Raw genomic sequence first — 27,340 nt, 5'->3', positions numbered from 1 at the left:
GGTGGACCTTTTCTGTTTCTTTGACATTCTTTACAGGTCTGCACTTCCCTCTCGACATCCTGATTAAGACCTGGCAACCACAGGTAAGAATGTGCAAGGCCTTTCATTCTAGTTATGGCGGGGTGACTTCAACAGTGTGCTTCTAGCCCTTGCGGGGATAACTATACGAGCCCCCCACAACACACGTCCAGCTTTGACACTTGAGGCCAGCCTCCGTTAATGATAAGCCACAAACTGATGGTCTACCTCGGTGGACTAACCCTTCAGACTGCTGTCGTGCACCTGTGATAATGTTATGTTTTCTGCAGTCCGGCGTCTGATTTGTTTGGTGTTGACAGGCGCCTAGGCATCTAGGTGGTCAATCATCAGCACTTGGTCAGCTGCATTCTCCTCTTCAGTGACCTCTGCCAAAGGTAACCTGCTGAATGCATCTGCATTCGCGTGATGTACGCCATCAGGCTTTAATATGGGTACAATTGGGGCTGCAAAGGCAGAATATTTGACTGGGGAAATGACATCATCCTTCAGTGTTTGGTTTATCTCCTGTTCTACTTTGGCCCTCATCGCGAATGGAACCGATCTTGGTCTGTGGTAGCACGGCTTAGCATACCAAGAGACGTGAATCCTAGCCTTGGTGCCTTTTGAGGTGCCCAGTTCCTCTCGAAAGACTTCACTGTGCTTCTCAAGCACTTCTTGTAAAGACAGGCGCTCTGTTGTGACATGCTTAATTTCATCCTACTTGTTTTGATACCCACAATTTAATGTTCTTCTTATTTGTGCATAGTGCATAGTCCAATTTTATTTGCTAACCGCATTGTTGCAACACAATTGGTAAATTCCACCAGCTAAATGTAGAAAGCTGTACAAAACTTTGTACAAAATACCGCCGTTGCACAGGACAATGTTACTCTTTCATGTTGTTCAGCTTATTATAATTAAACTGAACAATTGTTTGTAAGGATGGTATTACCCTTAAAAGTGTGTCCTTATAATAGTATTCAGCTTTCTGAGCACATTGATGCAATGTAGGTTTACTGTTCTTGTAAATGTTGTTAGGCACTAAGCACAGTGAAGCACAGTGAAGTTTATTATGATTATTATTATGATTATGATGATGATTATTATTATTATTATGGATTGATGCACATTACTGTATTTCCCATAATTGTGTTCTGTACTTATGTACATGCAATCATAGACTGGTTCTCTATGAATAATAATAATAATAATAATAATAATAATAATAATAGAATACATTATATAGCGCCTTTCCAGAGCCCCAGGTCACTTAAAAATGTTAAGAAGTTAAAAACAAAACAAAAGGAAAAATAAGTGCAGAAAGCAAAGCAGATATATAGGACAGTAATTTGATTGTCTTAGTAAGATAGTATTAGATTGCCAAATAAATGCATAGATAAATAAATACATACATGAATTAATAAATATGTGATATACTTTGAACACTTCAAAAGTTAAGTGAGGAGCCCCATTACCCAAAATGCCTGATGAATTGATTCATCCCCAGTATGCATCGATTAGAACCTAATAAATCCATATAAATGGTTCAGGATTGAACTCAACACCAGGCAGTATAAACTTGCGAGATACTATCAGAAAAAAATTTAAACACCTAAAATAAAAATGTATTACTAGGCCATTGTTTCAGTTCTGTAATTCTGTAGACACCAGGTGGCAGCACTGAGCCAGCACCAGCAGCTTACCGCACACATAAACACAAGTAAGTTAAATATGAGAGATGGCAGTAGGGATCAGTACTAGGAACACTAACCTGAGAACAGTCATAGAGGGCGATTTGCTTTGGAGTATTATTATTATTATTATCATTATTATTATTATTATGATGATGAAGATGATGATGATTATTATTATTTCAATTTTATATTTCTTTAATTATCTGTCATAGACATGTTCTTATTTTACATATTTTATTTCTCGCTTGGTTGAAGATCAGCTTACCGAAAATATTAATGTACTGCAAATTGCAAAAAGCAGTTGGAGCAAGTGCATGGGGACACACATCAAATAATACATTGGTGCTAAAAAAACTGAATGGCAGGCAAGCTGTATGCACTGTGTGTGCACAGTGCCTTAAACCAACTGCAGAGTTGTGTAAGGGTGGATTTGTGAAGCCCTGCCAGGCTTGGGTTTGGGTGGTCTGGTGGAGATGGAACCCGGGGCAGCCACGGATGGAGGAAATGTCAGAGCTTGGTGAGAGGGTGGAGGAGCTCCTGCCCTGATACATACATTGTTGTGATCTACCTTCTCCTCCACCCTTCTGTCACACCCGTCTGCTGTTCTTTCCATCTCTGTTCCCATTTTGCTTGCTCTGTGCCTGTCTGTGTTGCCCATCTTTCTCTTACTTATCTCCCTCTCTGTATCTGTATCCCTTTCACTGTATGGATTACAGATTCAGGTTGACTTCACTGACATGGCATTCAGACGAGATAAAACAAATGAAAAGAGAAGGGGAATAAAATGAGTGAAAACTCATGCATTTCTCATTCCTCTCTTATGTGCAGCTCATATAGTACATTGCACATCATCAACCACCTGCCATTTTGTATTACACTGTATTTGGTCACTTTCTATTGATGGAGTGTTGCTGGAAGAGCAGAGGTGGGGTTTTCTTTCAGTGACCTGATCAGTGATAGCCTCAGGTCAGTTTATAAACCTTGGTATCCATTCAGTTCTCAGACCCTGGTCATTAAAATTGTGCACCAGAGATGGCAGTGTAGCATAAATAATACGAAAGGAATTTAATATTTTTATGCAGTCTATGAACTGGACTTGTGACTGTAAGGCTGATGATTCTATGGTAAGATGCTACCGGTGTATTCTTGATGCGCTTTACCTGAAATGTTTTTGTTTATGTTCACGGGTTGCATATAAAAGGATGTAAGTTGTGTGATTTGCTCTGAATGAGAACATCCTCTGAAAGCCTAAAATGTGATTAGGTAGTTGTCATTAATAATGAATATTTTGGCTTATTATCTTTACATTAGTATGTATTCCTCATGTGTGTCAGTCCGATGTACCAGACATTTTAGTAAAAACATCCTAGGCAGTGGTATTAATTATTTTATTTCTACCCTTGAGTGAGCAAGGCCTAGTGAATAATGAAATCAATTAATGTATATACATATTTAGAAAAAATGCTTATCTAAAAAAGGCAAGATTTGATATAGGGAAAGTAAATGGAGGATGTCATTTAGTAAACTAAGTCTAGGCATTGGTAAAAATTTATGGGTCAGTGTGCTGAGGGGGCTGTAAATAAAAGGATATTAAGGGAAGTATATGTAGAATTCCAAAGGCATATACTGTATATTTAAGTAGGATAGTGGCACCATTTCCACTTCTACACTGGGAATCAAAATGGAAGCAGAACTCACTGGAGCGCTGTAGTCCCTGGGACTCGAGCACTGGATGTAATAGGGTAACTGGAAGTGAACAGTAGACGATTGGACCAGTCTTGCTAAAACACCTGCGTCCAGATCAGGTTGTTTTAACCCAAAGCTGTCTGTGACAGACCCCACAGTCAGCATTGTAAATGGCAGCATATTCCCAGAGGCTTTGATTCCTCAGCGGATATACTTCTAGTGTACTTTCACTTTCAGATACAATCCAAAGCCTGTCTCAGTGTGTGTATAGAGAGCCCTGAGGAAATAAAGGCAATCGGGTTGGGTTTGTAGTAGTCTATAGCTGGCTCAGTCTTGTCTTGGGTGACCTGTAGTCAGCTGTTAGCCATTAGAGGGGAGCGGACACACCAATACATTTATTTATATTTCAATCTTTGTCTTTTCTATGTGAAAGAAGACACATGAAGACACACTGTTACCTTCCACGTTGTTTAATCCCTTCACAATGCAAGGGCCAGCTGGTTCAATCAACAGCAATAAGATACAGGACGTGCGAGGCAGCAGGAACAATCACACACAATCACTCTTCACCTTGTAAGGGGTGAAGACACCAAACCCTCCTTCACACATGACACTCTATACATTGTGTCTGTCTAGCCATCATACATTATGTCCTTTTAATTGTGCATATATTTATATATATATATATCATTTAACACAATCACTTATTCATAATAATCATTACATATTCATATTGATAATATTCATCTTACATATCGACTAAACTCTAAACAGTGGAAGCACAATTCCCACAGATGCACCACAAAGATTCATAATACACTGAAGATTTGTCCATGATAAATGATTATTTTTCAATTGTAACAGTGTTTAATGTTGCTAAGATTTGGAGCAGGGGTTGGGGGGGGGGGGGACCTTATATGGTCTTATGGCTGTGTAGTGGGGAAATCGCTGTGCGCAATAGTAACTTCTGTAAACGGAGTCATAGTACAACAACCACAAAGACACTGGCAGGAATGGTCGAGCCCATATCCTCTGTATATATCGATGCAATTCATTACAGGAATATTGAACACAAAGGATAATTATCTTTGTATGGACTGCCTACTGTATAATTCAGTCCAAAGTGAAAAAATGAGAATTTATGCTTGAAAAACAAAAATATATATTCCTCATTCCCCATATAAATTAACAGTTGTATTAAGCAGAATTTTTGGCTGGGAGATACACTTTTTTCCCTTAATGACATAATGAATAGCCAAACCGTGACCAATCGTTCCCACATCGGTTAGTTCTGAGTCTCTACAATGTGTGTGGTGTGTTGAGTGGCCAGCTTTACGGAAGCCTGCCAATGGATATATTGCACTTTTAATATTGACCCGCCTCACTAAGTTACTGCCTTCTAATGGGGAATTGAAGGTATGACCAACTGGGAACAAGGCAAGGACACGATTGCCATTTTGGCAAGGCTCGGTGGGATAGGGCAAGGTGGGCGGGGGGGGAGGGGGGGGGGGGTTGAGATATTAGCCTATATTTAACCGTGGATCGTTTGTAGAATACTTACTCGCATAAACTCACAAGAACACACAACACGGCATTTTTCAGTACGACACAGACGCACACAGCAGTGACCGGCACGATGACACTACCAAGTGGTTTCTGGTTGCAGGGGTCCGGAGGAGGGAAATTAATATGGGGGGGGGGGGGGGGAAACGGACGGAAAGAGTAGGTTCCCTCATCCTTCCTCGGCCTTCCGTTCCGCTGAAGTCGCTCTTCAAGCACCCCTGCCTCGGTTCGGGATGGTTGCAGAAGGGGGGCGTGGCCTCCAGTCTGTTTCCTCAGGTGAGAGCCAGCCGGGCGATTGCTGGAGGAGATCTCCTGTTTCTACGTTTAGCGTAATATTATCCTCCTCTTTCTCAGAGGAAGAGCAGAGGAAGGGAATAAGGAGAGGGAAGGGGGGGGTGGGTGGGTGAGGAATCTAGGGAGAAAGGACTATTTGGAGTTGGGGTAGTTTTATGAGGTGAGAGAGAGCTCTCGGTATTGGGGGTAGGGGGGTGGGTCTAGGAGTCTGATGGAGGGAGAGGACTCTCTGGGTGGGAGGGGCTGCCTTTGCTTGGCCGGCTGAAACAAAAAGAGGTAGAAAAAGAAACAAAAGAGGAACAGAAATAAAAAATCGATACCAGAAATAAGCAAAAAAAAAAAAAAACTGATAAGAGGAAATCAGATGCAGTTGTAATAATTAAAGATGGCCAGCAAGCAACTTGTCTTGTGCATTATCGAAAAGAAAAAACTAAAGCAAATCAAGAAACACATTCCTTTTGCATACTGTACGAAGACATGGCTGGTCTGGGTGGTTACTTGAGTACAGTATTGCCATCTATGGGCCTGATTTACTAAGACCTTTAGCATATGCAAAACCTTTTAGCACACGCAAACTAATAACACAACCAATGATTGGTGCTCAACAAATACCATGACCAATCATTGGTCATGTTATTGGTTTTGCATGTGCCAAAACATTTAGTACATGCTAAAGGCCTTAGTAAATCAGGCTCTGTGTAAGCTAAATCTGCACCAGCGGCACTCTGGGAGTCTGGCACATCTGCATTGAACCACGCCCACTCCGCCAACATGGCACAAGAGCCCATTGTCATGCATTATCATCACTGACTGATTATCATAGACAAACTTTCATGGTTCTGCACAGGACGCAGAGGAATGCAACACTGTAAAAGAGATGCACTTATTCCCATTGTTTTTGCTTCCCCTCAATGCGCCAATCGGGAATAATGCATCTCATATAAAAGGAAAGAAAAGGCACGGAGCAATGGCATAAACAAATGAACTCTTTAAACAGCCGTAATCATATAATAAGCCCATAACAGAAATCAGAAATGAAACCAAGAAGAGGATAATGCACACTTCTCCCTCGTTCCCTTTTCTCGCGAGCAGACTGAGGTGAGGGAGGGAGAACAGCTCCCCCGTGTGGGTAGCCGGGGAGGTGCTTAGGCAGCAGATATTTTTGGTGCGTGTGCGAGGAGCGAGAGAGGGGACGAGAGAGAGGAGAGAGAGAGAGAGAGAGGAGAGAGAGAGGAGAGAGAGAGAGAGAGAGAGAGAGAGAGAGAGAGAGGAGAGAGAGAGAGAGAGAGAGAGAGAGAGAGAGAGAGAGAGAGAGAGAGAGAGAGAGAGAGAGAGAGAGAGGGAACTGGCCTCACTAAGGCCCTGGGGAGAAACCCTTTCGGGCGTGGGTGCTGGGCGAGCGAGCGCAGGCGGGGAAAGGAGTGGAAAGCTAGGGGGCGGGATGCACAGGACAGAGGGGACAGGCTACTCTAACTCCAGGATGAAGCGGGGCTGTTCCCGGCGAGAGGCTGATCCGGGGCACTAAGGAAGAGGAAGCCACGGCACGTCCGGGACAGCGCGCCACGCTGGCTCAGTTTAAGCTATTGGGTCACAGGGGAGAGGGGAGGAGCAGGAGAGGAAGGCAGGAGTCAGAGGACAGGGGTCAAAAGGAGGAGTCAGGGGTCAAAGGGGAGGAGTCAGAGGGCAGGATAAGAGAGAGGTGGAGATGGTAAGGAAAAGGAGAATCTTAACAACTAGACCGAAGACAACACGAATACAAGAATACATGTTCATATTTATAATGCATACAAAGTACAGGCTGAAAGTCAATCAAAACTACTACAATACATTTGAGCATTCTTAAATCATTATCAATACATCTTTGTTTTTATTTTGCATACAAGATTATTTGGTTGGTTGACACGTTCAGAGTTTTTTTTTTTTTTTTTTTTGCCTCTACCAAAATACAAATATTCAGGGATAAGAAAGAAGGAATGTGCTGGTTTGTACAAACCACACTACACTAGACAACGCAGGGAACAAAATAATTTTTGTTATTGTCCTTCCTTTTAATTTTGCAATATTTACTCCTTCTTTCCTTTTAAAATGGGCATGTGCAAAGTGAAATGTGTACTTGTATTCAAGTCTGGAGAAGTGTATACCTGCACGCTGGTATTGCTTGTGTGCGTGTGCATGTGTGTATGTGTGTGTGTAGGGTGTAGGGGATGGGAGAGGGGGCGGGGCGGGAGTGGGGGGTAGTTTATCCGCTGGGTGTCGAACCCAAAGTCAGAGGCCTAAGACAGGGGACTCTGTGGGTCTGTTGGGTCGGGTTGGTGAAGCTGGTGCTCTCCGGCTGTGAGAATGAGAGGGACAGACAGACAGATATACAGACAGAGAGAAGACAGCGCACAGTCAACACCAACACAACAGCAGTGCCGTGCTCCACACGGAATGCCTTGACTCTCTCTCTCAAACACACACACACACACACACACACACACACAAATAAACATGCATACACACAGTCAGACACATGCAAACACACAGAAACATACAAACAAATGCGCGCAGACACAGAAACACACGCACACACGTGAGGGAACACACAGCTCTCAGTGTGGGGACAATGCTACGCAGAAGTGTATATAATGGTGGCCTCCAGCAGCGCCCTCTACAGGAAAGCCAGTGAACTTCAGGCCTTGAGCATTTTTTCAGAAATTATTATCAGACTTTGATTCCTGACATAATACCAAACAAACAAATAAGATCTGCCATCATAAATATCAGCAAATGTAGTGTATACTGTTTGAATTTGTGGAAGGAGTTTATTGTTGGTGAATGTAAGGACACTGAGAGAGTATTTACAATTGGCTTGTAGGCCCACAGGCCTGGGGATCACTGGTGTCAGAGCTTGAATTATCCCTGACAGGCAATATTTGACCTGTACTCCGCTGGTTTGACAGGAAAGGGCTAAAACTTTCTTCCTGGTTTTCCCCAAAGAGGACTCACATTTTCTGATAAGGAGAATTCCACACATTGAATCCACAGTTTACTTCAGAAAAATGAATTCCAAGCTAAAATTCCCTGTAATGGATAATTCATCAAACTACTCCTGAACCCTATGCTACAGGATATGTGTGTGTTTATTGGCTCATTTATTTCCATTGGAGAGACAGGACCTTTTCCTCACATGAACTTTACATAAACACATATATACAGCCACAGTGGAATGGGTGAAATGTCATGGAGAAACACAGACACTGACCCTTGACCTGCCTGGACATGCCCTCTCCCAGGATGAGAGCTTTCTATTGGTGCAGAGGTTAGTGTGTGGAAGAAACGGAGGAGGTGTGAGTGTGTGCCTTTGGGTGCACCTGTATCTTTGAGTGTGTGTGTGCGTATGCATTTTGTGTGGTATTTCGGGCAACAGAGTGGATCATAAGGATGGATCATAAATAGTATGGCCCACTCTCTTAAAAACAGTGATAGTAGTAGCCAACACACGCGCACGCACACATACACACACACAGACTAGTTCATGCATACTCGGAATCTAGGTCACACCCCCAGAGACAACCTAAGATGGTGTTCTCCTCAACTCAGCCCATAATGGTCCAAGCCTAATTCAGTAGCACTATGAACCAAAGCAGAGCCATCCATTGGAATCGCAATATCTGCGATTCCAGCACAAGAGCTCAGTTAGGCACAGCAGCAGTCATCCGTCCTAGCTCATCGAAGACTCATAAAAGCAGAAACACGATTTGGAGGCTGGTTTGGGGAATACCTCTTAGTGGAGGTTCTGGAGTTCACAGATGCCAGACAGAACCGCGTTGGAACCCCCTCCTGTCTGACAAGATTCCGCCAAGAACCACATCTACTTAGCTGGGATTGGAAAGGGGCCTGTCTTCCTCCTTTCCACACATGCGGTTTGAGATGGCGTGGCTGTCATGGTGATGTCAGATGGTCAAGGGGTGGTGGGGAGGTGGGACTCTCGCGGGTCGGTGTCTATATATGGTGTCCCATTGGCCGGAGAGAGCTCAGAGGTGGGAGGGGCAAGGAACGGTCAGAGTGGGTGAAAGGAAGTGAGAGCCATGCAGAAAGATGAGGCAGGATGAGAGCCAAGCGATGAGAGAGCTGGACGTACCATCAGCGTTAGTCCTCATTGGTCACTGATTGTAATTCTGAAAAAATAACCATAATCAATTGGAAAGACTTAAGGAGGAGAAAAGTATGGGGAGGACACGGGGTTGGGTGCGACAGGGTAGTGGGAGGTTGTGCAAGATCACATATTAAAAAAGAAGGGCTACTCATATGGTCTGTTAACCGTGCTGGCAATTGGTGGTTACAGTTTAGAGATCATACTTGCATTATGCTTCCTTCTCCCTCTGTTGGAGGCCTAGTTATTTTATGGAGAATTCGCCCCCGAACCCCTGGATAATGATAGACAGTGCATGCCTCTTGAAGTCGACAAACCCCTTGGCTAACTGCCAGAGCTGGTCAGTCTAGGTCAGGCACAACCAGATGCAACACATGACCTTGGTGGTAACACGGAAGCATGAAGGAAAGAGGTTAGTCCTTCCCCCTTTTTTTCTCCCTCTATTTCTTTTCTTTTCTCTCCCTTTTTCTTTCCCTCTCTCCTTATCTCTGTTAAGGGCAAGGGACTCTTCTCACAGGCTGCAGTCATCTGCGCTTAGCTATTTGTTAGAGGTGGAGAGGTGATGCTCATGAGGCATTTCCACTCCTTTCTATGGCGATCTCACCAGCAAGACATCACCAGCAGTTGATTATTGAAACAATCACATAGAAGCTCTCGTAGAAGCATTTTATACGTCAAGCAACAAAGTGACCAGGCAGCGAAAGCTGACAAAAAGCAGCGAAAGCAGCCGTCATACCCATGGCCTGTGAGAAGCCCCTAAGATGTGTTCACACTGTGCAGAGGATGCAGAGAAGGGAAGGAGAGATGGATGGAGGGAGCAAGACAGGAACAGGAAGTGGGGGACAGGAAGTAGGAAAAAGAGATGGGCAGGAAGGACTGAGTGGCTTCTACCTTCTATTATTCCAGATTACTGGCAGTTACATCCACAACATTCATTTAAAATGGGTTCCAGAACTGATTCAGGGTAATATTAGTGGGAAAATCCATGCACTGCCCAGGAGTTTTCAAAAGCAATGGCTTGTACAGTCCATTCAGCAGAGCAATGTGGGGAATTTAAGAATTAAACTATTGGACCATAGTATGGATAATAATTGGTGTGTGTGTGTGTGTGTGTAATAACTGGAATAGACCAGTTACATGACCGTATTTGTCAGGTCACTGTCGGCCCCCTGTGCTGTAGGAGTGTGACAATATGAACGCTACTGGTTGTAGTGAGGTCAGTGTAAGATGATATCATTTTATTGGACAAAAATTGTAAGAAGTAGAGCAGATTCCATTCATTTGGATGGATTGATAGCCAGATCAGAGGTGGAAGGGGGGAGGTGTGGGGAGGTGTAAGGCTGTAGGAAAGGGGACGAAGGGTCAAAACTGTCAGTGTGCGGAAGCAGGTCCAGAGGAGGAAGGGGTGGAAGGCCTTTGCATCACTGTTTTCTGTGCCACAGTAACCTTTGACCTCAGCTGGTCTTCCTGTGCAAGGCTGAGTAAAAAAATCCCAGCACTCCTTGGTTTGTCTTAAAACACTGCTGTGCCTCTTCTACACCAGCGGTATTCCTGCCTCTTTTCCCTCCACACCCACTTACAGAAAGCACTATTTCACTCAGGCAGCTTAAAGGCCAACTATAGTGGGCCTATGAAAAATTAAAGCCAAGGAAATGCATCTGGTTGGTAAGTAATAACATTCGTAAATCATTACTGTCCATGTAATTTCTAATTCTTTGTAAAACAGTAGATGCACAACATTCCCTAGATATTTTCACTGGTTCGAATTTCAAATACTTATTAATAATTTTATGCTTTCTCATTCCATGCACAAATTTCAATAAATGCTCTTAAAAGTTAAGTTAAAACTACAAAGTTTACCTATAGCATGGTAGCATTTTTAAATGCCCAAAAACAGGAAACATCATAAAATTCAGGGCTTTTATCTTGAAATACAAGAAACTTTGGTTTCACAAATCCAGCTGACAAAGAGCAGCCATTCATAGTAATCTCTCAATTCTTTTGAAATAATTTTGATTTTCGTGGTGAGCACATGTCCAACTAACTTAAGATCACATGAAGCCAAAAGCTGCATTTGGGAAACCAAACCATCACACCGCTCATGGATCACACAGTGTTATGACATCGCTGGCGAGCAATCAGAACCTTTGTTTAAGAAACAGTAGACTCCCTCGTCACCGCCCACCCCCAACTTTTTTGTTGTGTCCTAACCTGACCCCTCTCATGCTCCCACGCTGGTCTCAGCTGTACTGAGGACCAGAGCTGTTATCTCCTTGCGGTTCAGCTGTCCCGTTAGCCTAGCTCACCTGATCCCAGGTAGGCTGTAGCAGTCACGGCTGGACTGGTACTTCTGTGCGACTCACCTGGGCACACCGGGAGGGGCGCGGTTGGGTCTGGAGGGGACCTGAGGGGGCGGTCCTCCAAAGGGGTCCGGGGAGGCCCCTGGGCGTGAGGGCACAGGCGGCGCCCCCGCGGAGGGGGGTCCGGGGGCAGAGCTTCGGGATCCCAGGCGGCCGGGGGGCCCTGGGGGGGCCCTTCGCTGCGGAGTGGGGCTGGACATCGGGGACCTGGGAGTCACAGGAGAGTCAGAGAAAAAAAATACTCATGAGCTTGAGCTGTTCCGTTTTTCAACACCTGGGGGCGACAAATCACCACACATTTTCTGCCTCCTGTAAATAATCTCTTTCTGCAGTTAACCGCAATATATACTGTTTTCTGCAGCAGTGGGTTCCAAACTCTGAGTCTGCCCACCAGTAGGCAATAACAGCGACTGATATATATTCTAATACATACTGAAGAAATGCTGTACTGTATATCTTGCACATTCTATAGAAAGAGATTCACCCCAGTCAAATTAAACACTTCATTAGTTACATCCACAGTGCTTATTATATTGCACAAACAGTTTTTTGTGATATGTTAAACATATTTTATTTCCATTTTCCATTTTTCAACAGGGTTCATCTGATAATGAGTGGGCCGCAGGAAATATTCTCACTCATTCAGGATGTTTGGGGACTACAGCTCAACGGTAACACGCCAGCAGCGTCTCACTCCTTGTGTCTTATGCCACTGCGCATGACTGCAAACTCGGGCCCCCGCCCACCGACCCCTGACCCCTGACCCCCGACCCCTGATCCCCCACCCCCGGCCCTCATACCTGCGGCCGGACGGCCCGCCCTGGACCTGCAGCCAGGAGTCGTCGACGGGCGGGGGCATGCTGGTGGAGATGGTGGTGGTGCTGATGTCGCCGATGATGCTGAGCGCCTCGCGCAGGGCGTGGTACATCCTCAGCATCTCGTCGCGGTGCTGCGCCTGCTCCGCCGACTCCTCCATCAGAGAGTTCTGGTCCCCGCACGAGTACAGGTTCGCCAGCAGCTCCGCGTGGATGAACTCCTTAGTCTGAGACAGGGAGGGAGAGAGGGAGGGAGAAGGGGGGGGGGGCAGACAGTGGAGACAGAACTGTAAGATTAATAATGATAATAATAATAATATTAATAATAATAATAATAGATTATAATTTTTAAGATTGCATTATAAATAAAGATAACAAATACTACGATATTTAGCAGTTAATATATAAGTCTGTTTAGATTTTGAACTGGTTTTTTTATCCTGGAAGACACAAGGTTCACCTACCTTGTTCATGATCTCATCCGCTAGGATAGAAACCTAAAATGCTTTTTTTTCCCCCAATCAGCAGTGCTGGAAAATCAGCTCATGGCACAAATATGTTAATACGCCTGCTTGCACTTTACCAGTACTGACTGAACCACAGGGACTATAGGGACCACAGCTTGCTGTATAAAGGGCTGTGTGGGTATGTTAAAATTGAAGCAATATAAAAGGAAGATGTAGCTGTGTGGTAAAGAACACGTCAGTGCTCAGATGACTTTACTGGCTAACGCCATGCTGTGACAATTTGGTCGGTTTCGGTGACCGTATTGTTTTATATATAGCTCTCCATGTTTTGCTAACAAAATTCTAGTGTAAGTCCATTTAGTGGGTTGCCTATCAAAAGTGAACTTTGGAAGGCCACACCCCCTCAGCCCTCAAGCCGTCCTGTTCAGAAATATTTTACTCATGAAATGTTGCTATTGTCAGTATACACATTTGAAAAGTAAGGTAAGTATTAATATATTTCTTGTTGGCTTACTGAACACTTCCTAAGGAAAGAAAATGGTGATAGCATGGTGATTCCTTCTGGAATCTCTTGTAAAAAAGATTCTTAACTCTCAGTGAATCTCTATTCATTATCCATACCCACTTATTTCTGGTCAGGGTCGCAGGAGAAGCTGGAGCCAATCCCAGCATGCATTTGGTGAGATTCAGGATTACACCCAGGACGGTTTGCCAGTCCATTACAGGGCACACACACACCACTCACTCACAATTAACACTCCGATTAATATAACCAGCATGTCTTTGGGCTGTGGGAGGAAACACATGCGGACACGGGGAGAACATGCAAGCTTTTTCACACAGAAAAAGGCCCCAGCCGGGAAATTGATTCGAACCAAGGACCTTCTTGCTGTGATGGAACAATTCTACCTACTGCACCACTGTGCTGCCCTTCTCAGTGAATCTTGGTTAAATAAAGGATAGATAAAATAAGATTTTAATAAATGCTGAGGGGGTGGCTTTTATGCTTACAAAATTCTCTGGCTACAATGGAAAGCTCTGGCTTCTGATAAAGCCTGTTTTATTAGAGGAGAGGGAGAGACGAAAGGGTGGGGGCAAGGCTGTTGCGTAGGGGAGGGGTAGGGCAGGGCTGCTCACATTGTTGATCATCAGATGCATGATGGTCTTGGGCATGAGGTCACGCACGGTCTTGTTGACGATGGCCATGTAGGAGTCGACCAGGTTGCGGATGGTCTCAACCTGCCGCTCCAGCTGGGGGTCCATGGAGTGCATGAAACTGTCAGAGCCATTCTCCTCTCCAGCATCGCTCTGCTGTGGAACAAATCACCACACAGTTATTCATTCATTTGCCTATCTATTTTTATAAGTTATGATTCATATTTGTAATATTCCAGCTAGAACACAATGTTTAACCTTGTGTTCGGCTGTGGTGAATAAAGAAGTGCAAAGTAAATGCTTAAATGTGTTCTCACAGTTCATTTTTAACCACTGAAACCAACTTTCATTGCCAAAGAATTTTAATTTTCAGAATGGTGTAGTCATGTATGAATCCACTTTTTTCCAAACGACAGGTCCGTTCTTATTACAGAGTTCAAGAAAGCGAGAGAGAGTCAGGGCACTTACTTTCTCCTTATCCTGTCAGCACGCACAGAACCCCAGCAAGATGTGGAGAGAGAGAGGGGGAGAGATGGGAATTTTACAACAGTACACAAAGAGACCAGAACTAAAAACCCATTGTGGTGCTTCCTGCTCATTTAGTCTACTTTGTTCCATCAATCAATCAATCTCTCTATCTATCTATCTATCTATCTATCTTCTGTCTGACTGTCTGTCTAGACAGATATATAGCGAGCTAGCAAGCTATCTGTGTGTGTGTGTGTGTTCATGGGAGTGCTCCAATGTAGCTGTGTTATTTATGAAGCTTCACAGAGTAGAACTAGGTGAAGTTCTAAATGTGAGCGGGCCTGCTCTGATGCCACCACACCGTGATGCGTTCTGGGTAGACTCCGGCGCGTAGGAAGGAAGCCTTCCAGCTGTCCACTTCCTCCTGGGTCTCGCAGGCCAGCTCCAGCTGACGGTAATCCTTATACACATTCCTGCAGGCCAGAGATGAGCCATATACTGTATCGTGAGACCATGTGTCACCTACAGTGGGCATGTGCGTATATATGTGGCAATGACTGACCACTGCATGTGTGTGTGAGAGAGGGAAAGACAGGGTGTGTACCTCTGCTCTGTGTTGAAGAGGGCAAAGATGTGCTTGCTGGACATGAAGCCCTTCTCCACATCCCTCAGTTTCAGGTTATCCACAGGCAGCATGTACTTCTTCTCCTTCTCCTGCAGGGGGCAGACAAACAGGTCTGAGACTGAGGCAGGAGGGAGATAGAGAGAGAGAGAGATAGTGACAGAGAGAGAGACAGAGACTGGGCCAAGCTGGAGTTTCTGGGTCTCTGATCTACATCAGTACACAACAGTGCCTGAAAGGAGAATAACTGAAATAAAAGCAAGGAAGAGTATGGCAGAGATCTGATGGCAGAGCCGGCACAGCACCCAGATGTCCCCAGACTGACAGCAGCGTTCTACAGAGTGCTGGAGAGCACACACACACACACACACACCTACAGACACACACACACACACACACACACACACACACACACCTACAGACACACACACACACACACACACACACACACCTACAGACACACACACACAGCAGCAAACACTATCGAGAGAGGTACAGAGAAAATATTTTAGCCCAGTTGTTTTGGAATGCGCAGGGTGTCCAGTAAAGCCTGCACATGACACATGACTCACAGAAAGCGGAGAGCCTGAATGATTAGGATAGACAGAGGGAGAGGCGGAGCCTATTGTCCTGGACCGGGAGGTTCATTATTATCCCATTCCTTTACACTGGAGGTGCTTAAAGACCCAGAGAGACTGCCTACAGGCCCGAGAGGGGGCAGAGGCAGCTAAGGCGTAGAGAGCACCCTGGCCACTGTTCCACCACAGGCTCCGCCCCCACCAAACCCGCAAAGGGGGGAAGGAGGGAGACTGGTGACTCATGGCAGAAGGCTGAGATTTTCCTCTGTCCCAGCCAGAGAACGATGGGGAGAGAGAGAGAGAGTGGGAGAGAGAAAGAGAGAGAGCATTGGAAAGAGAAGTGGTGGAGATGGAGGGAGGAGTAGAGGAGAGAGGGGAAGGAGAGGCAGCGGGAGACGCTGACAATGGGCAGCCTTCCAAAACCACCAATCTGACATGTTCCCCTGACAGACTCTACAGACTTCAGAAGTCACTGAAACAGAACGTACTGACAGCCCAGAAACACACACACACACACACACGCACACAGACTCACACACGCAAACACACACATACACACACACACACACACACACACACACACACACACACAGACCCACACTCACTCACATACACACACGCACATACACACTCACACGCACACATGCACATATACACATACAAATTCTTACATACGCTCATACACACACACACACACACACACACATGCTGAATAGTTTATGTGCAGTCATTGCAAGGTGACGTGTCTGGGAGAGGGGTTATGGGGGGGGGGGGGGGGGGCTAAATGATTGTGCAGGTGTTCCTCCACAGTGCAGCTAAAGGACGCCAGCACTTCTCAACAAAAAATATGAACCGGTTTCACTGCAGACTGTGTCCAGCCAGAAACCTGCGTAGCATGCACACAAATACACACAGCCAGCCATAATTTAAAACACACAGAGATCACCATAATCAAATGCATTCCCACACACAGATCACATCTTGCACATACGCTCACATGCGTCCGCACACAGCCAGTAATTTCATGAACACCCACACACACACACACACACACACACACACACACACACACACACACACACACACACACACACACACGCACCTAAAAAAAAGAGGAAAAAAGAAAAATAATGCTATTGTATTCACCTAGACAGTGCCACCCTTTAGCTGTGCTCTGATGTGTGTTTCTTTTTTTCGGTTGGGGTCGGGGGGTACACGGGGTGAGGTCGGACTGCCTCGGTGACTGTGCAGATTGAAGCCGAAATCAAAGGCTCCTCTGGGCATCTGGGAGCAATAAGGCAATGCCGAAATAACACTGTACCCAACCTCTCATTACCACTCAACCTCCACGCTGGGTGAGGACCAAGGGGACATTTTCAGAACTGCTTTCTTTTTTTGGGCTTCTTTTTTTTTGTCTCGCCTCTTTTCCTTTCTTAAAATGACCTCCGGCTCCTTAAGTGTTCCTCCCGCCCTTTCGAAATGCTCTCGGGCCGAACCGAAAGCTGCCGGCGCCCAGCCGAACTTTCCCCCCCGGGTCCCCGTCCCGCCGCACGCCGGCCTCTCCCCGCTCGCATCGACGCAGCGCGTATCGGGCGCAAGGGGGGGGGGGGGGGGGGGGGGGACGCGACTTCGCCCAGGACCTCCGGGAACGGCTGGCACTCTCGGAGTCCGCCCGCCCGCCCGGTGATTCACGGCCGCCAGAACGGCACGGCGCGGCGCAGAGAAACCCGACTCCGCGCGTCTGTGGTTTTCAAATTTGGCATCGATTGGGCGCGGGGGGAGGGGGGGGGAGGGGGGGCGGGGGAGTTCAAAATCCAAACTGCAGCACAATATAATTCTCATATCGTCACAGTCAAAGCGCAATAAATGATCACAGGGCGGGCGCAGGCCAAGCCGCGGTTCACGGGGTTCGCATCCGCTCTCCGCTCGCCGCGGTGATGAAACGGTAAACGAAATAAGAGCGCTCGGCGTGGACGTTAGCATCCTCTCCGCCCGCATCTGTCCAGCCCGGCGCTCGGTGGGGAGACTCCCCATCCGAGGGGAATCTGGTCCAGCTGCCCCTGCCAAATATCCAAGCAGAAAAGCGCACCAGTCAAAAAAAAAAGAGAATTCCTCCTGTGAGTACACTTCGCGGCATGCCATGGCAACCTGGGCTTAGAGTCCCCTTCTGGAGCCATACAACCTTACCACAGTGAGGTTGTATGGCTCCAGAAGGTTCAATGAGAGGCATCCGACATACCTTCTGCTTACCGGGTCACCCACCTGGTAAAGGGTTACCGCGAGGAGCTAAAGAGAGCACGACCTCATCTTACTCTAGCCACTATTTCACACAACCCCTAGGCGTCGTACTGTGACTCACCGTCTTTGAAGTAAGTACTGTAGCAAGTGATGGTCCACAGTTCAAATGGGACCTGGACACCTTTGATAATGCTTAAATCATGTGACCTTCATGGTTGGATGACCTAGAACACATGCTACTTCTTCAGCTTCCTGGAAGGCCCGGGAGAGTACTAAAATATGCCTGCACAAACCGGCAATGAGACCGATTATTCCACTATTTGAACTTCAAGCGCAAGATGACTAATTACTTGTAGATGAACAAAAAATGTAGAAAAGTCCAGAACTTTTCACCTCAAGGGTATGAGGGAAAGCATATGTGTTCGTAACAGTGTTTCATACAGCACATGGGCAGCTGATTTTATTATTTCTTTCTCTTTGGAAGCCAATGAATATTCAACAAATAAACATTAATCAAAATATCTTTCGTGAAGTTCTTAATGGGGAAGTTCACTATTTATTTCAGTGTTAGTGCATTCTATTGATTTTTGTGTGTGCACGTTTTAGTGCACATTGAAGTTTCATATGATCTGCTTTACAAGAGTGGATACAGGGCATTCAGGCGTGTGATCTACACTTCAAGAAACTTCAAAATATTTTGTACAGTGATGTTTTCTTGTATAAAATAATATAAAAAAACACAGAAAGTGAACTATGCTTTTTATATCACATGTTAGTATTAACCACTCAGTCAACTCTATATTTTGACCACTCAATAGCACTGAGAAAACCACATGTTCAAAGGTTTTACAGAGAACAGTAAGAAAAAGAAACGTTGTGTGGTTTCATGATTCACAAAGGCACGCGCACACATCCCCGGTAACTGTGCATCACTGCACACATCCCCGGTAACTGTGCATCACTGCACACATCCCCGGTAACTGTGCACCACTGCACACATCCCTGGTAACTGTGCATCACTGCACACATCCCGAACTGTGCATCACTGCACACATCCCCGGTAACTGTGCATCACTGCACACATCCCCGGTAACTGTGCATCACTGCACACATCCCCGGTAACTGTGCATCACTGCACACATCCCCGGTAACTGTGCATCACTGCACACATCCCCGGTAACTGTGCATCACTGCACACATCCCCGGTAACTGTGCATCACTGCACACATCCCCGGTAACTGTGCATCACTGCACACATCCCAGGTAACTGTGCATCACTGCACACATCCCAGGTAACTGTGCATCACTGCACACATCCCAGGTAACTGTGCATCACTGCACACATCCCTGGTAACAGTCTTTCTGCTGTGCATGGGAGCTACATTGTCAGGGTGTGCTAATGGTGTGCTAACATATGTCCTAGTGAGCGTTTAAATATGGGGAATACTCTCGTCTGTGTAACTTTGCCAGAGATGTTTCTCCACTGTACTCTCTCTATCACTCTCTCTCACATGCACACACACACACACACACACTGTTCACACAATCATTACCTCCAATCCCCCACCCCTGTCACGTGTAAAACTCAGCATTTCTCTGCATTAAGTAGGAAGAAGAATTAATGAAACTTTGCCATTGCAGGAGAATTCCTCTGTCTCTTTCTCACTGCCTTTCAGTCACCACATGGTCTTCCCTGCTTTGGCAGCCATGGCCTTTTATATGGCCTTTTTTATTTTTCTCAGTGGCCAGGCGGAGGTGTGGTAAGGCTGTAATGAGGTTTTGGTCTGTCTGCTTTGCATCTCTGGCAGCGAAGAGTTACAGTCTTGCTTTGTATTTTTTGTTTCAATGCTCCAGTTTTCCTTAGTAAGAGTTTTTGGTTTGCTTCATAATTTAATTCATGCTAGTTAGTGTTTCCCCCCTCCCGCCCCTCTCCCTCCCCATTCCAGAGTGTTATATTTCTATGAAACAGAGACATGGTCTTGGGCACAGTATGGCCAGGAACCAATGTGGACACTGCACAGATGGGGTCACCAAATTCAATCTTCCGACCGGTCCCTTCAACACTGGCATCAGAAGCCACACATCACACTCTACAGATCACCTGACCCTGCACACGTCACTAACACAACAGCTCCATCCATCCCCTGGCCCTGCAGCAAACCCCCACCAGCCAACCAGCATCACCCTCCCGTGCAGCCTGGCTGCCACCACCTTGATTTTAAAACCGAAAAAATCTGGAGAGGAAGTGAACTTTGGTCTTGATTTTTTGGAGCTGAACCCCCACCCACCCTTGTCTGTTGGGGGGGGGGGGCTCTCCAAGGCCTGGATAAAGACCCCTTTATTCACTGGGCTGTCAGACTGGGGAGAGGAAATCAGCTTTAGGAGAAAAAACACAGGAGCGGGAGGCAGGAGACCACAGGCCCCACATCTGGAGTTATTACAAGCCTGCCTCCTCGCCAAGAAACGCCGACATTCCTCTCAGCACTACAAAGACACGGAGCCCCTAAAGTCACCCTCCCCGCTCGCACACACACACACACTCACACACGCACAGACACACTCGCACACACACACACTCACACACGCACAGACACACACGCACACACACACACACACGCACAGACACACACGCACACACACACAGACACACTCGCACACACACACACTCACACACGCACAGACACACACACACACTCACACACGCACAGACACACTCGCACACACACACACTCACACACGCACAGACACACTCGCACACACACACACTCACACACGCACAGACACACACGCGCACACACACGCACGCACTCGCATTCATCGACACGCACAGACACGCACACACGCATGGACATACAAACTCACGCAAACATGCATACACGCATAACAAACACATATACACATTTCCACATGTATACATATACACCAGAGGTAACTTAATACATCCAACTTCCTGTTGACCTTTAACCTTCAACTTCCTGATGCCTCCCAAAAAAAGGAGGAAAAAAAAACATACAGAAATACGGACGAAAAGGCAAAAAACTCCATCTCTCCCTCTCTCTCCCTCACTCTGTCTCTCACTGCTCTCTCTCTCTCTCTCTCTCTGTGTCTCTCTCTCTTCCTCCCTCCCTCCCATAGGGGAAAGTTAGTTAACAGTCGTCTCGGTGCCACGTCAGTCCTGTAGGTCTATCCTCTGCCACATGACACAGACAGCTTTTACACGGCCTCTGTCTGCAGCGCATTAAAAAAAGAATTTAAATTTAAATGATTTATTTTTGGGCTGCGGCTGAATCTGAAGGAAAACATTTTTTTAAAATTTTGTTATTTTTCCAGGTTTAAAGAGACTCGCTCCAAAGGAACTGATACAAAACTGTGCGCTTAGAGTCTGCAAAGGCGTGTAAAGGGGGATAGGGGGGAGTATGAGGAGGTGACCCCCCAAAACTATTATCATCTTTGAATTCTGTCCATCAGACCATGCTCCGCCCCAACTTCTCCTCCTCCTTCCCCATCCCCCCACCCCCAGCCCTCCCCCCCCACTCCCCCACCCCATCCCCCTGCATTCTCTCTCCTGGCCCTGGACTAAACCCCAGACAAGAGCAAGCGAGACCAGGAACGAGGGAGAGGGGAAGAGAGTGGAGGTGGAGAGCAAGAGGTCCAAGCAGACGGGGCTATCAGACCCACATGGAGGTCTCTCTCTCCGTTTATCTCTCTCTCTCTCTCTCTCTCTCTCTCTCTGTCTCTTTCTCTTGCTATCCCAGTCTTCCCTCTGTTTCAGGAGAAGCGGCAGCTCCAGCGGCTCCTCGGGTGGCAGGTGACCGGGGCGTCTGTCTTCCGTTTCTCCTCGCGGTGAGTCTCGCCGTCGCCGTCGCCGTCCCGCGACCCGGCTCCTCATGCCCCCCCCCCCCCGGGGAAGTCTCAGGGCAGCCGGAGGAAAAACATTACCCGCGTAAAACTTTTCTTTTCTCAACCGAAAGGTAGATTTTGGTTTTTCGCCTCGAAATCATAGGGGTAGAGAGGTCGGTGGTCACGTTGGAGGATGATTTGGGGAGTGGAGGGGGCTCCTGAAATGGCTTATTATTATCACTGCTTATTTCAGTTGAGTTTCAGAAAATTAGGATGGTTTGATTTGGATGATGCCATTACTATCGTGACAGACAAGAAAGAATTTGGACATTTTGTACGTTCAATCTGCACAGGCCTGCGAACGTTAATATTTACAATAATTCCCGGTGGAGGGGGGAAATCATTTTGTGGCAAATTCAATTACGAAGGAAAAAGTTGGGGTTTTTTTGTAAAAAAGGGGAAACAAAGGGGACTGACGGAGAGTGAGAGAGAAGGAGCGCGGGTGAGAGGAGGCTAGAGAGGTGCTTGACGGCGGGTGTGGGGGGGGGGCAGGGGTTAGGGGTTTGGAGGCGACCAGATCCGGGTTCGAAAGAACGGTTCCCCCCCCCCCCCCCCCACCCCGGCGAGTCAGCGGGGGCTAGAGAAGCGGCGGCTTCGCTGAGCAGCGGGCGAGCTCCAGACGCCGAACCCTCCCCCGCCCCGGTCGCGCTGTCGCGGGACGGCAGACGGACGTGGCGCGAGCGGGAGGCTGGGCGTGAGAGCGACCGCCGCCGGGGCGGCGCGAACCGGGGCGGTCGCAGAACGTTCGCTAATGTGCTAATGCCAAGAGGACGAACCGCCAGGGAATTGCTCGTCTTCTCAAGGCTAATTTCCCCATTTTTAGGGCTTTGGCGGTGAGGATACTGTCAAGCATATTGGTTGTGATGGACTGTCTAAGCTGGAGAACTATTTGACTGGATGGCTGGTGTGTGTGTGTGTGTGTGTGATTTTGTGTGTGAGTATTGTGAGATTTTTTGTGATTGTGAGGAGTGTGGTAATTTCTGTAGATTCAGGAGTGAAGTTCGATTCTCTTTCCGAACCCTGTAATCATTACTGCAGCTTGTGTGCATGCGTTTGTGTGTGTGTGTGTGTGTGTGTGTGTGTGTGGTCATGTTTGTGTGTGCAACCCTGTGTGCGTTTGCTTGTGTATGTGTGTGCATGTGCTTATTTTTCCAAATGGAGCCTACTGTGAACAGATCTCTGGTTAATTTGTCCCCTTTGACCCCTGGATCGTTTGACCTCCTGAACCTTGGCCTTCGGACAGGACCTGCAGCCCGGCCCGCCCCGCCTACCCAGTGTTCAGACTACCTGTTCAGGACGTAGCGGTTGTACAGTAGTCTGCACATTGGTTAGGCTGTGTGGGGGAGCGCGAGACGCACAGAAAACAGCGACTTCGCCATTCAGCAGAATCGTTTGCCTTCCGTGTGCGTGTGCATTTGCGAGTGTGTGAGTGTGCGCGCGCGCGCGTGTGTGTGTGTCTAAATGTGATCAGCTTCATACCATGTAGCAAGATTAAATAAAATGAATAACACAACGAAACGTCTTGACCCGCCTTATTTTTGACACCTGAATGCTCTTCAACACAGAAATGAGAATCTGCACCTCACGTGCACTTCCTGGCCTTTAGATACTTGTGTACCTGTGCGGCTGTGTTCCCGTGTCACAGTGCAGGGTGTACACACCATTTCTTCAGCACTTGATATCAGGTTATACAGAAACCCAACAGACAGAGACGCTGTTTACTGTTAAGTATAACAGCTATAATTTAGTTTTAAACCAGAAAATTGGTATTTGCTTTCTAAGCTCAGAATCCGAAAGTATCTTAGTAAATGCTATAGTAAATGCTTAGTAATTGCCCGAAACTATTCAATGCCGCATCTTTATTTTGAAATTAAACAGGATATGTTGATGCAAGGATGACTAATAGAAAGGGAAGTGACAGCCTGTCAAGGTTTGCTGAAAATGAGCTGACACATACATTAAATATGAATATTTAACACCTTCTCTGAAAGCCGCAACAGAAAGAAGAGGATACAATGGAGATCTATTTCACTCTTACACATACAAAACGGCAATTACATTAAACCCACCAATCATTCATATACTTGCCTTGTCCTTTCCAGTTTCGCATTTTGTGCGCAGCTATTTTTTTGACAACCACACACACACAAATGCTAAACGCATACACATGTGAGGTGCACTACAAGCATACATACACACAACGTACACTGTGGACACACACACACATATGCACATAAGCACACACATGCACACACAGGCACACATACTCATAGAAGGTACACTACGCACATGCACAGAAAGTACACTGTGAACACACACACACACACGCACACACACACAGCCTCTCTCCCTTATATTATTTACGGCCCTGATATAAGTGACTTTCCTGCAGTACGGGAGCTCAGGGAGTTGGAGTCTGGCAGACCAGCACGCACAAAACCACCGCTGACTGAAGTTCACTTCTTCCCTGCAGGTTCTGTGGCAGTATAAAAACCTACACAGGGCTGTGCCCGGGGGGAGTTTCATTTTTTTTGGACCGACTGACTGTTTACACAATGAATCAGCCTGGCAAACGCTGATTGATGCAGTCCTTTTGGTGAACCAGTGGAAGACTTTTCCACAGAGCCGATCGCAAATATTACTCATCTTTTTTTCCAAAGAGCTCCTATGAGAGAAATGTATTAAATGATCATTAAAAAAAATGTGCTTCCGAAAACTTGTTCTGAGAATAGCACTAGGTGCTTTGCAATTAAACACTATTCTACATGCTAGTTTGTGTGAATCGGATGGACCCACCAGCTGATGTCTCACTGGCATAACTGTGTATTAGCACAAATTATGAGACACAATTAGTGAAATGAATGATACACAACTTTTGACAAGTCTTTGTAACAGCGATCTGAACACTGAACAAAAAATCATTTCTCCATCACTGCCTCTGTGTGGGTGTGCATGTGTGTGTATGTGTGCATGTGTGTGTGTGTGTTCAGGTTCACTTATTGCATAAGTGATATTGTGTCATGTGCACGTGTACGCGTGAGTTTGTGTACACGCTTTTGTCAGTCTCTCCAGTGGACGAAGGTGCGTTTAGCCAGCGAGCGATTGCGCGTGAGCAAGCGTGTACGCGTGTCTGTGCATACGGATGCGTGTGCAGTCGTGTTCGGGTACGGGACGAGCGAGCGCGCGTGCGTCTGCGAGCACATGCCATGTTCACATGCGGGCCCGTGTGCGAGCACACACGTGTGCAGCGTGTGTGTGCCTTTGCGTTATGGGACAGAGGTCGTTTATTGTTCTCCTTTCCCGCAGCAAGAATTGGGGGAGCTCTTGGCCGCTGCATTCAAAGACCTGGTATGTCTGGTAATGGAAACCATATGCCCCCCACCTCCCCCCCCCCCTCACCAAAGCTTGGCTAAATCAAGGTTATTATTAGTGTCTGGAGCTGTGGCGGAGGGGGAGGGAGGGGGAGGGAAACGAGCGGGCGACGCATGTGCCTGATGTGTGTCTGAGCAGCGGTCCTGGCTCTCTGCGCGGTGTTAGGCCGGAGGTGAGGGCGAGCGTGCACGTGTGCGTTTCTGCTCGCGCGCTTCGGGTCTGCACGTTCCGGTGGAAATCAATTTGATGGCATTCAAATATTACATTCATTAAATACTGTGCAATGGTGCTTATTTGTTCGTCTGCATATCTGAATCTGTGTGTGAGCGGGCACATGTGCGGATGCATACGCGCGTGAGTCTGCGTGCGCATACGCGCAAATACTGTATATCCGTGTGTGCGTGCGCGTGTGTGTGTGTATGTGTGTGTGTTTGCATGCATGTGTGCATATGTGGGTGTGTGTGACTGAATGTGTCTGTGGAGTGTCTGTGTACAGACAATGTGTCTATGTACAATCAAAATGGTGAAGTTGTGGATTGCTTTGCAAATGACATAAAGCCTAAACTCTAAAATATGAAAGATACAGCCCACACAAGGCGAGACAAGTGTGGTATCAGCGAATTGCAGGACCGCGCTATGTACTGCAAAATTCTGCACAATATGCTCAACACAGGCAGCCAATGACCAGCCAAGCAAACATTACTGGCTATAACTACGTGCAATCAGTGTAATTTTCAGTGACATATTTAAAACATCTGTTATTCATGTATGTGTATACATTTGTGTATTTGTGTACGTGCCTGTGCTCTGTGTACTATGTGTGTGTGTGCGTGTCTGTGTGTGTATGCGTGTGTGTTCATGTACATTTAAATGTATGTGTGTATGTAGACTTCTGGGGGTTTCCCCAGTGTGTTCTAAGTGGGTCAGTGGGACGAGTGTCCTGACCTCACCCTGTGTGTAAAAACACACACACAGCACAGTCATGTCCTGAGGAACTGTACAGACTCACAGAGGAACAACCCTTAGCAGGAGAGCTAACAAAGCCCCACTGTCCTCACAGACCTATTTCACACACACACCCACACGAAACCACACATGCACGGCCACACACAAACACCCCTGCACTGAGATATCACACACATATACACACACAACCCTGGGCTGAGATATCACATAAACACACACACACACGCACACACACACAGTGCTTGAATGGTCATGCACGGGTTGCTCTGTAAAAAAAGGGTACATCGTACGGGCGTAAATCCTGTGTCTGAGTAGAAACGCAGAGGCAGAGCAGGAATATGTCACTTCACCTGTGGGAAGCCAGCATCAGCATTTCCCCCTCCCCCCCCCCACCTGGTCTCCATTAGCATGTTCCAGCCAGCAGGGACACCCCGAACGGGTGCTGCCAGATTCTTGAGATGCTTCCCCTCAAAAAAGTAGTTCTAAAAATCCACCATCTTTAAATGGCTCCCCTATAAAAATTATGAGATTTTCTCTCCAGGTCCCATTTTAAACCCCCCCACAAACTTGTTTTTTTCTCTTTGGCACTTCCAGTCCAGTTTATTTTCTCACGTTTTGGTGCAACTGGCCACTCTGGCGACCCCGTTGTCAATGCCCCCACCCCGTCTACTGCAGCCCCCTGACGCTGCACCTCCCCCTTCTCAAGCCTTTGAAACCAAGTTGGTTTATGAGAAACAGGCCTGGTCTAGAACAAGGAGGCTGGGTTCAGCATTCTGACAGGGTAGAGATCTGGTCTACACATGTTAACTCAATGAGGTCTTGATTCTTCCTGTGCTAACCTCCAGCCCCCAAAGCCCTTCGCCCACACCCCTTCATCTCTCCATTCATTTCGTAAGAGATTCTCACCCCCCCCCCAGGTCTGGTTAAGTAAATAAACTCAAGGCCCTGCGGTATGCCTCGTGTTTGGGGAACTGAGACAGAGAGTGGCAGTGCTCACTCGATTTCTCCA

The 27,340-nt window shown here is 46.7% G+C and overlaps 1 protein-coding gene across 6 annotated transcripts in view; it reads right to left on the bottom strand.

The window, feature by feature from the left end:
• Positions 1 to 3,852: 3,852 nt before the first annotated feature.
• The window catches only part of dnm1b (dynamin 1b), a 63,823-nt gene continuing 40,335 nt past the window's right edge, over positions 3,853 to 27,340 (bottom strand). For 2 of the 6 annotated variants that reach the window (XM_064354558.1, XM_064354560.1), the window contains 7 exons: positions 15,260 to 15,369; positions 15,017 to 15,128; positions 14,656 to 14,667; positions 14,170 to 14,343; positions 12,551 to 12,792; positions 11,754 to 11,957; positions 7,017 to 7,587 (listed from right to left, as the gene is read on the bottom strand). In XM_064354558.1, coding sequence (XP_064210628.1) covers positions 7,521 to 7,587; positions 11,754 to 11,957; positions 12,551 to 12,792; positions 14,170 to 14,343; positions 14,656 to 14,667; positions 15,017 to 15,128; positions 15,260 to 15,369 — 921 coding nt within the window. In that variant the 3' untranslated portion in view covers positions 7,017 to 7,520. Of the gene's footprint in view, positions 5,517 to 6,529; positions 6,836 to 7,016; positions 9,416 to 11,753; positions 11,958 to 12,550; positions 12,793 to 14,169; positions 14,344 to 14,655; positions 14,668 to 15,016; positions 15,129 to 15,259; positions 15,370 to 27,340 lie in introns of those variants that run through there. The other 4 variants (XM_064354564.1, XM_064354559.1, XM_064354565.1 and 1 more) reach the window with 4 other exon arrangements.

Source organism: Anguilla rostrata, chromosome 10 (assembly GCF_018555375.3).
Source record: "Anguilla rostrata isolate EN2019 chromosome 10, ASM1855537v3, whole genome shotgun sequence".
Lineage (NCBI taxonomy): Eukaryota > Metazoa > Chordata > Actinopteri > Anguilliformes > Anguillidae > Anguilla > Anguilla rostrata.
Note: the sequence above shows the minus strand (reverse complement) of the source record. Positions and strands in the feature narration are given on the sequence as shown.